Here is a 17,170-nt window from a genome sequence, read left to right on the forward strand (position 1 = left end):
CCACAAATCTTGACTTGTGGGGTTTCTTACATCTGAGGACTGTGAACATTTAGAACAGGAGCGGGCAATTATTTGGGCCTGCGGACCACATGAGCAGTTTTGGGGAGCTGTTGTGAGCCAGTCAACACCCACCCCCCATTCCACGTAACAGCTCACCAAACCCAGAGCCCGCGGGCCCTGCAGTCCCTCCCTGACACTGCCACCACCACTACTGCCCAGTAGCAGCTGAGCACACTGCTCTTGTCCAAGCCCACCCTACACCTGCTCCAGACTTGCCCCAGCTGAATCAAGCCAGCTCCAGCCCAGCCAGGACCCAAGCGTACGGCCCTGTTTCTGGCCCACCCTGTACCTGCTTCAGACCTGCCCTGGCCAGAGCAAACCAGCTCCAGACCAGCAGGGCTGGGGCAGCTCCTTCAGGTTGCTGCTGCCAGCTCCAGCCCCATGGAGACTGGTAGGGTCCTGTGTACACAGCCCCAATCCTGGCCCACCCCATGCCTGCCTTGGACCAGCCTGCCCACAATGAGAAGCGGCAGCCAGGCAGAAGCTGCTGCTGGGCACAGAGAAAAAACAGCAACCCCATCACCGCCCTTCTTTTTGCAGCTGCCTGGAGCCCACACCCAGGATGCTCTGTGGCTCCTCTACTGAGACCACTGCCATGCTGGGCAGCCCAGAGGTGGTGCTGGTAACAAGGGTTAGCACTTCAGGGCAGCCTGGACATGGGCTTCAGGCAGCCACAGCAAGAAAGGCCCAGCAACAGTGAGGGGGAGGCAGCTACTTTTTCCCTTATGCCCAGCACAGATTCTGTCTAGGTGCTGCCACTGTCGCTGATCAGCACGGACCAGCCAGTCTGGATCAGGTGCAGGATGGGCCAGGGTCAGGGCCAGAGCCGTGCACACAGGTTCCTGCCAGTCTCCCCAGGGCTGGGGTTGGTGGTGGCAACTGGAAGGAGCCACCCCAGCCCCACTGTGCACCCAGGGTAGTGGGATGTGTACTATGGGCCAAACGGATTTGGCCTGTGGGTCAGATTTTTCCCCACTCCGACTTAGAAATGTACACAGCTCCAATCTAATTACCTTGCTCCTGTTCTCTAACCTTCTCATGACTCTTGCTGCACTATTTTTTAGCACTGCTGTTAGACCATATTCTGTCCTTATACCCATGCAGTGAAATAAAAATTGGCCTGTGTTTTTAGTTACTAAATTTGCTAACTCCAATTGTGAAAAATTCAGGAAAAAAAAAAAAGTCACATGCAGGTGATACAATCTTAAGCTAATTTTCTAATTTAGAAGAAAATACCCTTATGTGCCTTGTTATTCTGTGTATTTAAATCTTTATAGCAAATGAACATAACCAAAGATTTATTTTGGAAGGTAGACTTCTTTAGTATTTACACTACCTTTAACAGACTTACAGTCACTTTTCCACCCCACCCCCTGCCCTCCACCAAAATCAAATGTTAAGGAATTCAGTTTATTTTATTTAGAATTCTTAGCATTTTTCTTTACTAGTGAAAAGAAAATGAAAATCTTACAAGCTCAGGGCGGCTTCTCCACACTTGGGCATTGACTGGATAAGCTCCTTTTATGGACATTCCTATTTTGAATCTGTCTACCGGGGAGTTGTTCCTAGAATAGCCCTTCCACTTTAAATGCATGCCCTCTGTTTTTCTGGATTGATTTCTAAGTGTAGACAAACCCTTGGATTATTCTAGTAGCCTTTTTCTAACCTGGGATCCTAGCACATTTCTTAAGCAGCTGTGTCAAAAGCAGTGTAAGATTGTAAAGCAATAGCCATACCTTTTAAAGAGCTTGGCTTGTGGAAAGTGTTTGCTTTGCACAGAGCAGTGCAAGCCTCCTTCAAACCTGCAGACAAAGCCCAGAGCTGTTTTTTATTTTGAGCTCACTCTCGTCCACTGCCACCCATCCCCCCATCTTTGTCATTGGTGGTTTTGTAGTATTAACCCAGACAGCTGTTTTTTCAGGATACAGTTACAGCAAACATAAAAAAAATACCCAATAGAAATTTTCCTACATCATTTAAACTAAATGAAATTGGTCTGCTAGAGTGTCACCGAAGTCAGCGTTTAAGCAGCAAGACCAGATGGATTATCCTTCCAGAACTGCACATTAGAACTGATCATTTGAACCGCAGTGTGTGGTCCTGACTCATAAAAATCAGGTCAAGTTCAACTTGGTGCCTGGGGGCTTTGTATAACATCTTTGTATACTACCTATTTGCATACTAAAGACTTATTAAAAGAAAAAGTAGACTCTTCATGTGTCATGGAAGTAGAATTAGCACCTGCTGTTTATTTGGAAGACTAGAATGTCAACCACCTTTCCTTTAGTCAGATCTATTTATTAGATTATTACATTTTGTTTTACTTAATCTGGTTTACTAGTGACTTTAAAGATGCACCAAAATCAGTTTGACACCTGGTCTTCCCTGGCTTTTATGCCTGACCACAACTCAAAATTCCCTCCCACATAAGCCTTCCAGAAGCTTAAAAATTCCTGTGGAATAATTAGTGAACTAGGCTAGATCTTTGTGGTCAGTAATTGCTTTCTTTATTGAAAGGTTACACTAGAATAGTCTTCATTTGATTGGCTCCCTTTGGTTTCAGCAAGACTTTGGAATGCCAGGGCAACTATACATGTAACAGCACACATCGGAGCAGACTCTATTGTTTGAGCCTGCTGCAAGTCTGCTAGAGCATGCCAGTTAGCATGCTCCAGAAGCCTCCATATCATGTGTATTCAGCATCCACATTTCAAAGTGGCAGTGGGGGCACTTGAACTAAAGCTTGTTCAAAGAGCTTTAGTTAAATGCCCCTACTGCCATTTTGAAGCGCAGGACACTGAATGCACGTGACACTGCTGGTGCTTTAATTAGAGTGGCTCTGAGTCACTTATATTGAAGCACCCTTACCTCCTTCCTGGTGCATATGTATAGCTGCCCCAAAAAACCGTGATCATTGAGGATCTTATATGTTTAGTTTAACTGAGTTGCAGTGAAATCTATTTGCTGGTAATATTCCCAGTTAAGCTATTTTAGTTAGGCTGATTCTAATATTTAGATAAGATGAAAAATTTAGCTTAACATATATTGTCTATGTATATTATCAGACATCACGAACTATACAGCAAGTTTCTTTTCCTTAGATGAAAAAGTGAATGAATGATGTCGTAAAATAACGTAAAATAATAACCATAACTACTTTAGCTGGAAAATTGTGGTATGTTTTTAATGTCTTAAAACATCATTGGGTAATGTAAGATTTTTTTTTTAAGTTAAATTCCAGGCAGTGAATAGTTCCTGAAATATATTAAAATAAGGAACCCTATAAATGTTGCCACGTTGCTCCCTGGCTATTTTTTCATTGTTGGTAGGGTCAGAAGGGACCTAAGTAGATCATCAAGTCTGACCCCCTGCCGTGGGCAGGAAAGTGTACCAGGTTCAAATGACCCTGGCAAGGTGTCCATCTAGCCTCCTTTTGAAGACCCCCAGGGTAGGAGCGAGCACCACTTCCCTTGTAAGTTGGTTCCAGATCCTAGCCTCCCTGACTGTGAAGTAGTGCCTCCTGATAGCTAGCCTGAATCTACTCTCAGTCAACTTACAGCCCTTATTCCTTGTTACTCCCGGTAGTGCTCGGGGGAACAGGGACTCTCCCATAGCCTCCTGGTCTCCCTTGGCCAGTTTGTAGACAGCCATCAGATGTGATGCTTCTCTGCAGATAGTGTTTAGGACTCCAAGATAATACATACAGAGACCAAATATGACCTTTTGTTTCCATATGTACTACTTCAGTGAAACCACATCATTTATTCCTCAGAGGCACAGAGAAAACTTAAAAAAACTCTGCTTAAGTCAACAGGTGCCTTTATAAATACCTGCAATTCTGTGCAACTTTCAGTCGTCTTCCAGCACTACAGTTCAGTGCCAGTCTACTCAAAGAATGACATTTATCATCTTTATGAAAAAACAGAAAAATAGGATTTATGAAGTTGTATTTGGGAACTAAATTTTATATGGTAGCATCTGTAAAAGAAGCCAACGTAAGGCTTGTATCAAATTGAACTAATAAAGGTAGTTTATGTAAGACGACTTGTTCTTTTTGCTTCACTTCACTATTCTACTATGTAAATTCTGGTACTTTCTTTGCCTAGAGATATTCAAGTGCATTTTTCATTATTTCCAAGCTACTATGCAGGAAAACAATAGCTAAAGTACTCTTTAGGTCAGGAAGAGTTGATTTGAAATAAGAATCAGAGTTCAAGGGCCTTCTCTGCCTTATGAATGGGATACATTTAAGTAACAGAGCTCTTATATGATGTAGTCTTCCGCTCAAGATATGACCTTCCCTCCTCGCAGAGTGGGGAGGAGTTGTTTGTATACGGCTGCTTTTAGTGGCCAGCCTCCTCCACTCTGGAGGGACAACAGAGCTCTTAAAGTGTTGCAAGCTGCAGGATGCAATAACCTGAGGGCCAAATCCTCCTTAGTCAATAGTAAGCGATTCAAAACAAACAAAGCTAATAATGAATTTGCTGGCCATTGCTTGAAAAGTTCTCACTGCAAACTGCAGAATAACTAAAGTGCCTTCATCATGGTACATCGCTATTCTGTATTAACTAAATGAGCAAGTCTTTGTCCGAAGAAGACGACTTTCCTATGGCCATAGGTCATTTGCTTAGGTATCAACATTCAGCTGTTCAGCTTTTTTTGAGACATTCTGGCTGGGTCTTGTAGCAATCTTAGTTTACCATTTCATTTATCACTCAGAGGACCAAATACACAGCTACAGCATCTGCAGAGTGAGGGAGGAAAATAACTGAAGTCATCTCCTCAAATGTCCATTTACATTACACCCAAAGGTCATTCTGGCTTTTATACTGGCCACCTGCAGTTTAATTAGGGCAAAAACATAGAACAAAGAAGAATATCTGTTGCACATTGTTTTCTCTGTCAGTGAATTCAGGGTTGGTCAGGATCCCATACACACTGATATAGTTGGCAAGACACCTGGAGCTCTAAGAAAAGAGACAGGCCAACCCTGCTAGTGCATCACAAATGAACAAACTATCTTTTAGCTTTTTCCTGGTTCAGAAAGCTCAGATGTCAAAGACTCCACTTGAATCAAAGCAGCATTTATGATCAAAGGAGATAAATATACCAGTTAAGACACCCAGTTGACAGAAATTTCTGCCCAATCCTGCCCACAGCAAAATTTCTCTTGTTCTTGCTAGTATTGTGGTGTGTCTCGGCAGTATCCCAACCCTCTTGCTTACCAAATAGTTATGAAGAGCAGACCTACCTGTCCTTTCAATGTGTGAACAGCACCTGGACACACACATAAGAAAAGGAATAAAGAAACCAAACCTTTATGTTGCAGGTTTAAAGGTAAGATGAACCAGTACACTAAAAGCCACTCTGATCCAACTTATCTAGTAAAATGTGGTCTTATCCAAGGGTTATTCTCCAGAATGTCCGATTTAACATAATTTGGTGGTTAATATTTAAGCTCAACTCAGTTCCCATCAGGAAAAAGTTGGATATCAAAAGTTGCTGCAAAATAGCCCCTTAAAACTGTGGCAGCTTCAAAGGGACACCCAATAGGAAAAATACTACAATAAAGCAGCATCAGTTGCACAGGTGCCTCTTACAAGATTTAGACTTAAATAAGAAGAGGTGCAACTAACATTTTGGTACCCTGGGCAGCAAAGGCATATCTGGTAGTGGGGCTCCAGCCATACAGAGCAAGAGGTGACAAAGAGCCAGCAATCAGGGTCCATGATGGAGGAGGGGGGAGGATCTCAGAGGTGCTACCAAAAACCACATTGAGCCACAATATAACACCTCAAATTTGCTAGCATCCAGTGAAAGGATTAACCTCCTGGCTGCAGAGTGCTGCCCACCCCTAGATGCTCCTCCTCCAACTCCAGAGTTTTGAGCCGCACTGCTTCCACCCTGACTGCTGGCTCCTTGCCACTTCCTCCTGCTCCAAGCTGCTTGACCACCCCTCCCCCCTCAACCTCCATTCCATTGCCCCCATTTAGTGCCTGGAGCTCATTACAGTACTGTATAAGCACAGAATTGTGCCTTTTGGGGTGGTTTCCCTTTGCAGGGACATTGTCAGAAAGGGATGGACTGTGTGTGACTCAATTCCAGAACCATGTTAATAAAGAAACTGGTAGACAAACTGCTCAGTTTTCAAATCTGACTAATGATTTACTTAGATTTTGTTCACCTTTATCTATAACTTTTTATTGTTTCCAGTTCGAAAGTGCCAAGTGTGACATGCTGTATTTCAAACTTTCATAAAGCAAAATTGAATATTTACAAGTCTGTTCCACACTTGCAGATTTTTCTTTTCAGTCTCTCACTAAAAACAAATCAAACATCATCTCTGCCACAGCTTCACCTTGTAGTTTCTAAAAATATAGTAATAAAATCTTTCAAAACACATGGTTGAGAAGAGCCTTAGTACACTTTACAAAATATTTATGCAATGCTCCTCCATTTAAAAAAATAGCAACAACAAACCTGTAAATGCTTACTAGAATTTCACCTGTTTTAGTTATTACAATTACATTGTGTGTAAAATTCCATCCTCCTTGATTTACTTGGGTATCTGTAGGTCTATTTTTGCAATTCAGGTAGCTTTAGATTCTCCTATCCAATAATTTTCTGAAAGATGTTACTTTATAAATATTCAATACATATGAACCAATATCTACAGGAACCTAAGTTATTCCGTATAAGCCATGACCAGTTAATTAACAGATCAAGCTTACCTCTCTTACAGGTCATGTTAATTAACTTTTTGCAAACAACTGATTTGATGGAATGTTGTGGGGTGTTCATACATAGTATCTCCACAAATAACGCCCCCTTTACATTTGCCTTCTCCACCATCTCCACTAGAACTGTTAATACAAATTTAGTTAGTGGATAAAGCTAAACGGGGTTTTTATGCATGGTGTTTACTTAGCCCAGGGTACATTTTGAAATATAGTTTTAAAGTCTATGACGTCATGCTGGCTAAGCAAAGGATATCAGGATCACTTTAAAGTGGAACTATATAAACTAGCTGGGCATGTCCTCATTTACATTTAGATCCTTTACCACCTAAAGAGACCTATGTGTAAATGAAATATGAAACTAAGAGAGCTAGCTACCATTGGTGAACATTTAATGTACATCTTTCCTTTATAGAGCTGTAACTATTCACCTCCTAGCCTTGCTGTAAGTATGCAGCAGATATACTGAAAAACTGCATTCTTCCTTACAGGACAAAATCCACTGGATTAAAAGGAAATGCAAATACTTAATGTAAAGTACAAAACAAATTCTTTGAGGAGTTCAGTATGAAAATAAATGTGACTGAAGGTTTTTTATATTGTTCCTAGTTTTCATAGGTTTGGAGTTTATTTGCACTGTATGTCAAAAATAATTATGGAAGCTAATCCAGGGGATGTATTCAACAGCTTTCAGTTGGCTAATTCATTACAGTGTTTTTCATTTTTATTGAAGCCTGTTTTTAAACCATCCCCCCCCAGTTATATAAGAGCCAGCAAGCAAGCCATTAACTCTTTCCACCCCCAAAATGCTATGGATACTTTCTTTTATGACCTCTTCTACAAGTCGCACACTTTCCAGATGGAATGATGAGCAAATTCTTAACATAGAGACTTACAGTCATGACTTCCCTAAGGAGAGTTCCTCTTTAGGCAGTCTCTTACTCTCACAGGTATCAATGCAAGTTTTGCCAATACTTTCAAAGGTTTAGAGATATGTTTAAGAATCTAAAATTCTTATACTTAAATAGCTTTTAAATTACATTTGTAAGTTTTCTGTTCCTTCACACATCAAAAGCAGTCATTTGCTATAATTTCCTCCTATTCATTAAAATATTGGTATGTACTTTATTCATTTAATGACTGACCAATAGAAATACGAGCCTATAGGTCTAAACCTGAGGGGAGAAAAATCAAACTGCCTTACATACTACTGCAAAAAAATACCCACAAAGCTTACATACATACACACACACACGCACACACACCCTGTACCTTTCTTTTGGCACAGTGAATATTATAGAAAGAAATCCTTCAAGTCTTAATTCAAATAGGTTCCTTACTGAGTAATGTATATAGAAGTCCACAAAAAATTAAAATGTTCTTTCAAAAGGAACAAAAATATACAACTGTACACAAAAAGTCTTGAATTTTATTGAAATTTCAAGTCTTGTATCAAACAAAAACTGCTTTCTTCCAACAAAAATATTTCCTTGCTGTCTCCTGATACCAGTTACTCTAAATTGGTCCTTTAGTGCCTCAGCTTTTCTTTATCATCTGCTTAAGAAATTCACACTGCTGGGATGTTCCAGGTCTCACTTTTATCGTGTGAAGGAACGGACATGACGACCCCTTCCGCTGCCTCCACTAACAAACTTTCCTCTTGAGCCACCACTGCTGCTACTATTAGCACTCGTCCAAGATGGCCCAATTCCACCACGACCTCTAGAAGCACGATCACGGGGACTGGGTCGATAGCCTAGAAACAAAGAAAAAGCAAGTATAGTACTGGCATCTAAAAAGGTATAAGTATGGCTATAAACCCCATTGTGTTAGGGACAACAACTGAAGACGGGGACTGTCATTTCTCTTATTTTCACTTATTAGTCAACCATTGTTTTGCTTTAACTAGGTTACAATTACCATAGTGGTATTAAAACAAAAGCTACACAAATGCAAAATTCAGATACCAAGATTAAGATTTCAATTGAGCAAATACTGTAATTTTATATATTACATTTAGTGAAAGTATTTATTAGGCCATGAGTCATATATATTTTAAAAATGCACTGTGTTTCAATGGCTTAATTTGTAAAGAGGAAATAATGCAGGACCTTCCAGCCGTCTGAGGACCATTTCAGTGTATTACAAAAATCAAACCATATATACCTGCAGAACTCAACGGCCTCAATGGTGGCAGTGGGCCCCTGTTAAAATTGCTCTGACCCCCTCTACTTTCATTATAAGTGCCTCGCGGTGTACTCTGTGCACTCCAACTTGACCCTCTGGCTCCTTCACGACGACTATAATTTCCTAAATGCAAGAGACACAAAGTGGCTGAAAAAAAATGAAGATTTTTTCTGCATTTTAATCTCTGCCACATACAGGGTGAATAAAAGTTTACAATTCTTAAAATATACATATATATATTTAAGCTAGACATTTTACTTAAATTTTTAAACAGTATTGGTCTACAGAGTACTTTTACAGCTTTTTAGGCATTACAGAAAAAAATGGCACAGCAAACGCACCAAAGTGAGGTTGGGGTGTGAAAGGGGAGTTCTCTCTCTAACAATCAAACTCAGTAATAACCACTACAGGATTAAAACAAATAACTGCCCAAATTCATGGGATCTGCGATATAGTTAGATGTGTTGATCTGCTGCTACAGAAACAGGAGGTCCCTGTTAAAGTGTCAGGTTAGACTGCAAGTCTGCTGAAGCTGGGGGGTATTATTTGTCTTCTACTTCTGGAAGACAGAAGTGAGAGCCTTATGCTATGTTAGTGCATATTGCCAACAGTTTTGCAGGCAATGTGGAAGTGTAAAGGAATGCACATCTTCCCCTTTCTCTTCTCATTTTCACACTTCGAAGACTCTGAATGGATGCAACACAGTCAACTACAAACTTAACTGTCACTGGGCATTACTTTTGTTCCCAAATTTTAAAACAATTCTTTACATTTTGCAAAGGAATTTCTAGCCAGACTTGCTGAAAACTGCATATTTTCCTTTTGGGCTACTGTTTTTTCTAATTAAGACTCATCTGAACTGTGGGCTGAGGGAAGACAGAACACTTATGCTTCATTTGACCAAGTCCTATATCACTTCAGAGTGAGCCCACTGTATTTTTGTGAATATTATAATACACTCCAAATGACATTAAAAACAAGAGCACTTGACCAGAACACAAAGGTCTAGCTAAATATTTTTACAAGGATACCACCCTGACCAGAAAAGGAAAAAAAAACAACCCAATTAAACAAAGTTTTGTTTTAACTCCAGAGTAATGTAGGGACCACTTCCCTCATGAAAACAGTCTCACACAGTTTATTTCTTTTTCCCAGCTAAATCACACTGATAATATTTAACCACCATTAAGATAACTTGATTTATCTGAAGCTTTTTATGAAGTTTACAAAGAAATAATGGAATAGTATTGTTGCTGCATCTTTTACCCAAACTGGTAGTTCACGTACTCCAAATCCTAAGCAAAAAAGGCAACGTACCTTTGGAAGCAGGTGGAGTAAAGAACCTGTTCTGACTGTGAAATGCTCCGCGTCCTCCACGATTCCCTGAGAATCCCCCACGTGAAGAAATTTTCTGCGATACTTTTGGTGGCCTTTTTGGTGGTGGTATCCCATCTGGAGCAACCACTTCTTTGCTCTCTGCAGCAACAAAATCATCCACGTGCATAGAAGGAGGTCTGCTTGTATTCTGTTTTCTCTGACGAAAAATGTCGTGCGGTCGAATACCCTGTCCAAATCCTCCCCTACCTCTTCCTCGAGGAGGAGGCACAACATGTGCTCTCTTTGCAGGCTCTATGTATTCTGATTTGCCACTATTGAAGCAAAAAAAAAAAAAATTAACATGATTATTTAACCAATCAATCAGAGAATTTACTCCAGCTGAACATCAGGCATTTTCTGTAACAGTATTCAATGCAAATTGAAAAAAAGATTCCACAAAGCTGAACATACCAGGCCTGGCTCTTTGCAACAAGCTCTGCTGCTTCATTCACTACATTCATATCTACACAGTGGGAAGTAACCTTAAAAAACAACTTTTTTGCTAGTATACAAAAAAGCGAGATTATATCAAGTATCTACCAGTTCCCAGGAAAACATTTCCTCCCATCAGCAAAACACATTAATACTATGTTACGGGATCACCAGCGCTTCCTACCTTGAAGTTATGAAGGTCTCATGCTTGTGTTTTCCAAGTTTGAATCCTTTTGTAGTTTTTGTCCTACCAGGAGATGAGGGTTCTGACAAAAATGATCTCTCCAATTCTGCTTGTAAATCAAAGTCACTGCAGCCTTTCTCTGACAGTTCAATTAAGTCAACCTTTACCTGCAATAACAGAATGCAGTTCACTTTAATGAGCATAACCACTATTCCAAGAAAAGGGTAGCAGCAGGATACGACCAGCCCAACTGGGGCCCATCAAAATACTGTACTGACCCAAATCCAAGACACCCTCCAATAATTAGATTCTATACATTTAATAATGTCTAACAATTTATAAATGTGTTACAATTTTCCATGTATAGAATCTAATTATTGGAGGGTCCTTTTAAATTTGCCCCTTCCCACTGCTGCAGCAGGGAAAACAGTGGCTGGGGAAGCTAGCAAAGCAGCTTGCTCCCTCCCCACCACTTCTGACCCACTGCCCCCCTTCCCCTCACCTAAGTGGGGGAAAAAAAAACCCTGTCTTGGAATCAAGTAAATACAGTAGTAGGTGCTGTAGCAATTGCATATCTACTCCCCTGGACGTCAGTAAGGTCAATCCCTAGGCATCAAATTTTGAAAGACAGTCTATCTATCCAAGTGAACTAGCACTCAAGCAAGGCCTGTTCTGCCCAGACTGCAGTCTGAAAAATTCAGCATTGTGACATATGTATAAGAGTGAGAGGAAAAAGACTCAGCAGTTGTATATGTTAGCAGAAAGAAAGTAAAGCAAAGAAAGATGAACAGGAGTCTGATACACATTTTCCTTATAGAAACCGTTTACAAAGGATATCAGTTTTCTTTGCTGCTCTACATGTGTGTGAGGGGTGGTGATGGGGGTGTGGATGTGTTTAGAAATCTAATATTCACTTAAATACACTAATGGTTATTTTTTCCTCAATTTTAATTAAGCCTTTTACCATATCAAGCTCTGTGTCAATTTCTTCAGCCTGGAATGGTGAGAACCACAGAGACTTCAGCTGGTCATCCATCACATCTGCCAACACATATGTAGTCCTGTAATGAAGAATAGCAAATGCATTGTTGACTGAAGGCTACTAATGTAAGTGCAGTGGAGCATCACGTGACTTTGGATAACTACTGTAGCAGGACTCATTCAAAGGCCTGACTTGCTATGAAATACAAAGTGTACTTCTGGACTTGATAAAATATAAGCTTCAGCAAGCACAACTGTACAGTAATCAAGATTAGACTAACCACAATCCCTAGAAAACCAAAATGAAAATACACTTGGGCTCTAACTGCCTCATGTGAAATTAAATCTACAAGTTATATTCAGACTTTCATCTCACCTAAGAGCAAGGCAATCTGAAAGAAAGAACAGGTTTCTTTACTGAACTAGCAAAGAGAAGCTATTATGGAAAACACCCTTACTTTTAGCATTCATACTGAATTCAAAATACTACACTGATGAAATACAGGTTGTTTCCCTGAAAGAAAATCACAATAGTAAAAACAGTTAAACTTCACAGCATAACACAGAAAAATATATCCCGTCAAGAATGTACTAACCCATACACTGTTTCAAAGAAAGCACCCAGTGTCCAACATATTTATTATTTTACCTATTGTTAAACAGATTCTGGAGAGAGTCTGGTGCAGAAAGAACTGGTTCCACATCTTGGTCACTCAGCGGACAAGGATCGCCTGCTGATTCCAACATCTGCCGAAGTCCAGCGACATTGTCCAATAAGGATTCAAGGCCATCATCTTCTTTAGAACGTTCCTGTGTCAAAACCAGTCACAGAATTTAAAATACTCAATGCTGAGGACAGATGCCAGTTAAAAGAAGAAAATGCACCACAGACTATTTTTAATACTCTCAGTATGATCCATTCATATATGTATCCTAAAATGTAAACAGACCCAGCAAGGAGAAAAAACAGCAGAGGGCACCTTAATATCCTATAAAAGAACAAGGAGTCAACTCTCCAGAGTCCAAAATGCAGACAAGGTTCTTTGGGTGAATCTGATATCTTTTATTAGACCAACTTAAAAAGTTGGAAAACAATTATTAAACAAGCTTTCGGGTTCAAAAACCCTTCGTCAGGCTAAGGAAGTTTCAGCAGTTGATGTGTGCTCTTCCTGGATGGAATGAAAAGTAAAGCAGCCAGAGGCTGGGCTGGTCTGCATACAAGACAGGTAGTCTGTGAAAATGTAGACTGAGGAGTCAATGGGTGAGAGACAGGCCGGTGGGGGGGGGGGACAGGGGAAGAGAGGGCGGGGGATGAATAATGGAGAGATACCTGGGGAGTCGGATGTCAAGCAGGTTATAATGCGTCATAAATCCAATGTCTATATTTAGTCCATGATTTTTAGTATCCAGGAGGTTGATGAAGTGGAGTTCATAGGCTCTCTCTCTGGGAAGTGTTTTGTAAGTTTTCTTTGAGGATCAGGACTGAGAGCTTGGAGACAGAGTAGTTTTCTTGTGAGAAATGCGCCCCCACAGGTAACTGGGTATTCCTGTCTGATAGATTTCCAGTGTGCGTTCATTCTGGTGTGCAGCTGTTGTTTGGTCTCTCCTACGTATTCTCCATCAGGGTATTTGGTGCACTGGATGAGATATATTACATTTCTGTAGGTGCAGTTGTAAGATCCAGGAATGCTGATGGCTCTGTTGTGGGGTGTAGTAATTGTGAAGGTGGTGATGTGTTGGCAGGTTTTGGATTTCTTGTCATGGCAAGGTCTGGATCCTTTTGGTGTGTTCTGGGCTTGAGGAAGTTTGCTTCTGGTGATGAGGTTAGCAAGGTTCAGTGCTTGTTTGAAGGCTAGGATGGGTGGCTCTGGGAAGATCTTTTTAAGAATAGGGTCTCTTTCTAGTATGGGTTGCAATTGCCTGAGGATTTTCTGTAGGGGTTTGAGGGAAGGATGATATGTCATAACCAGCGGTGTGCGATTTGTGGGGGGGTTTATTCTGTACTGCAGCAGTTCTTCCCGTGGTATCTGGGTGGCTCTTTCAAATGTGCGATCTCTCTCTCTGGAGAAGTGTTCTTGTTGGGTGAAAGCCTTTTTAAGACTGGTGAGGTGGCAATCCCGGGTGTTCTCTTCAGTGCAAATTCAGTGGTATCTGAGGGCATGGCTGTATATCACAGCTTTCTTGGTGTGTTTAGCATGATTGCTGGTTCTGTGCAGATATGTATGTTGGTCTGTGGGTTTCTTGTATAACGTGGTCTGTATTTTATCATTCTGGATACTGATCATCATGTCTAAAAAGAGATGTTGGTGCTGGAGTATTCTAGAGAAAGTCGGATGGAGGGATGGTGATTGCTGAATTTCTGATGGAACTCAATCAGAGATTGTAGGTTTTCAGTCCAAATGATGATGTCATTGATATATCTTAAGTATAAATAAGGGTTTGATGGTGCAGTTCTTGAGGAAGTCTTTTTCTAGGTGGCTCATAAAAAGGTTGGCATACTGTGGGGCCATTCTGGTGCACATAGCTGTTCCCATCATCTGGAGGAAGTGTTGATTATTAAAAGTGAAATTGTTGTGTGTGAGGATGAAGTGTATAAGGTCAGTAATATCTTTAGGTCTGTATTCTGAGTTGTCAACTTGTTCCTATAGATATGTAAGACAGGCTTGGATGCCGTCCTGGTGTGGGACGTTGGTATATAGGCTGGTAATATCCATGGTGGCTAGGAGGGTGTTGCTGAGAAGGTGGTCTGTTTTTAAGTTTCTGTAAAAAGTCTGTAGTGTCTTGTACAAAACTTACTCTGTGGGTGACTATGGACTAAATATAGACATTGGATTTATGACGCATTATAACCTGCCTGACATCCGACTCCCTAGGTATCTCTCCATTATTCATCCCCCTTCTCTCTCCCCACCCCACTCCACCTGTCTCTCACCCATTGACTCCTCAAATCTACAATTTCACTGACTACCTGTCTTGTATGCAGACCAGACCAGCCTTTGGCTTCTTTACTTTTCATTCCATCCAGGAAGAACACACACCAACTGCTGAAACTTCCTTAGCCTGACAAAGGGTTTTTGAACCTGAAAGCTTACTTGATAATTGTTTTCCAACTTTTTAAGTTGGTCTAATAAAAGATATCATATTCACCCAAAGAACCTTGTCTGCCTATGTCCTTAGACCAGCACAGCTACAACCTACACCCCTGTAATAGAGTCCAAAATGTCATTTATCATCCGCTGATTTGACAGTGGACATGGAATTGGTGATCTGGACCCACTGTTGACTACATTAACAATCTAATTGCTCTAGTTTATTTCCTGTTCTTTCTACGCATCTGTTGTCTCTTTTCTTATTTTGCTGTCTAAGCTCAAGAGAAAGGACACCCTCAAATATGTGGGAACAGGGTTTCAATCTCACAGAGGTCTCTCAGCATAATAAGCCACCAGTAAACACAGTACATAACTAGCTAAGCCAACATACACCATTCATATCAACCCTTGCCATTAATTATCATCAGCTTGCACATAAAAAGCAGAACTCTCACTGTATACTTTTAAGGCTAAGAATAAGCTAAGAAAGCAACAAGGACTTTATTATTCAAAATCCTCTTACCAAAACATGTTTCTCCAGTTCAAGCAGAAAATTTTCAGGGCTTTCCTCTTTATTCTGTAACAGATGTTTTAATTCTGCAGTAGTCAGACCCAATGTCCTTGCTGGATGAGATCCATCTACCTCCATAAGACTTCCATCATCTCCACAACAGCCCTGAAAAAAACATGTCAAGTTTTTCAAAACTGAAATTAAGGATTGTAAAAGTGCTGCAAAATCTGTAGCATTTAGATACACTTTAAAGCAGAGCACCACAAAAGACGAGAATGCAATGGAGTTTTGTGGCTATCTAGTGAAACATCTACCTCCTCCCAGACACAGGCATACAAAAAGAAACAAAAATACTTGCAACACACACCAACATCTACGAGGAAAGGGGATTTTTTAACTCCATGTTTATGACTTTAAAATAAAAGATGTGCACAAAACACACCCTTTAGTAAAAGAAAATCAAAAGGACATGTTTAGATTCTCCCTCAAAGGGATTCCCTTGGAAATTACTGAAAACAGTTTATTGAATATTAATAATATTTTAGGTTGCTACTTATCGCTAATTTTAGATCGTTTTTTAACGGAAATCACCAATTTCAGAAACACCCACAGCGGGTCTTTGTTATAACACTCAAATCTGAAGCTAGAACCCAATAATTATGCTGACCATTTTACAAACTAACTTTTAAAGGAGGGCAGCCTAAGTAATCTGTAAAAAATATCTTAAACATGCACTTACAATTAACAATGCAACATCTTTTTAAGAAACAGAAAAGGCTACTGAAAATTTATCTTTTCCCCAAGCATATATTTATTTATTTATCCTCTTCCCCATTATAGCTCCTGTCTCAAGTTAACTGAATAATTAAATGTATAAATACCACTCAAAGTACTTAGAAATTACTTTAACAGGGCATGATAAGAAATATACACAAGCTTTCTTTCCCGATTTGGAAATTAATGTAAAAAAGGAACACCACACTAAGAATGGAACTGAAGGGAAAGACGTGAGCCAGAGTTCCAAATGAGAACTGTATGCACAATCAAACCTGTTTTAATATTGAGGTTGAATTCAATATAAATTTTTTGAAAGCTAGATGACTGCATTATACCCCTTACAGAATACAGTGGTAATTACTTTGCTGGAAAAAAGTTTGCTCCTCATTTACAGACATTTTGGCAAAATACACTGAATTGTATTAACCAATAAAGAAGGCACTTAATTAACAGTGACAAAATGTTATAGCCAGAACTGCACATTCCAGTGATTTCAGAGCTAATAGCTATATTTATTTTATGTCAGCTCTCTACTGCAACAGAATCAGTACTTAACCAGCTGAAAAACATTTAATACATATTCACTTACCAGGGTGTCAGAGTTTAGAATCTGTCTCATAAAATCCAAAAACGAGGATGCCAGTTCTCCTGTGTCCTTACTAAAGCTGCTTACTACTCGCTTCAATACAGTGTACAGTGCACCATTGTGTTTTCTTAGAGAGCTATTACCACAAGAGAGGGAGAGAAGAGGGGACACACCCAGTGTTAATACCCCACCTTGTGATCACAGCATTGTATTGCTTCATAAAGAGAAAAAAAAAAAAAAAAAAAAAAA

At 40.2% G+C, this 17,170-nt stretch overlaps 1 protein-coding gene across 3 annotated transcripts in view; it reads right to left on the reverse strand.

Moving 5' to 3' along the window:
• Positions 1 to 3,865: 3,865 nt before the first annotated feature.
• KIAA1429 (KIAA1429 ortholog) overlaps positions 3,866 to 17,170 on the reverse strand; it is a 65,301-nt gene continuing 51,996 nt past the window's right edge. For 2 of the 3 annotated variants that reach the window (XM_019527940.1, XM_019527939.1), the window contains exons 17-24: positions 16,925 to 17,057; positions 15,571 to 15,723; positions 12,608 to 12,768; positions 11,942 to 12,038; positions 10,978 to 11,144; positions 10,302 to 10,633; positions 8,964 to 9,131; positions 3,866 to 8,553 (exon numbers count right to left, since the gene is read on the reverse strand). In XM_019527940.1, the coding sequence (XP_019383485.1) occupies positions 8,396 to 8,553; positions 8,964 to 9,131; positions 10,302 to 10,633; positions 10,978 to 11,144; positions 11,942 to 12,038; positions 12,608 to 12,768; positions 15,571 to 15,723; positions 16,925 to 17,057 (1,369 nt within the window). In that variant the 3' untranslated portion in view covers positions 3,866 to 8,395. The remainder of the gene's footprint in view (positions 8,554 to 8,963; positions 9,132 to 10,301; positions 10,634 to 10,977; positions 11,145 to 11,941; positions 12,039 to 12,607; positions 12,769 to 15,570; positions 15,724 to 16,924; positions 17,058 to 17,170) is intronic. The other variant, XM_019527941.1, reaches the window with a different exon arrangement.

This window comes from Gavialis gangeticus, unplaced genomic scaffold (assembly GCF_001723915.1).
Source record: "Gavialis gangeticus isolate Ggan-Ray unplaced genomic scaffold, GavGan_comp1, whole genome shotgun sequence".
In the NCBI taxonomy this organism is placed as follows: Eukaryota; Metazoa; Chordata; order Crocodylia; family Gavialidae; genus Gavialis; species Gavialis gangeticus.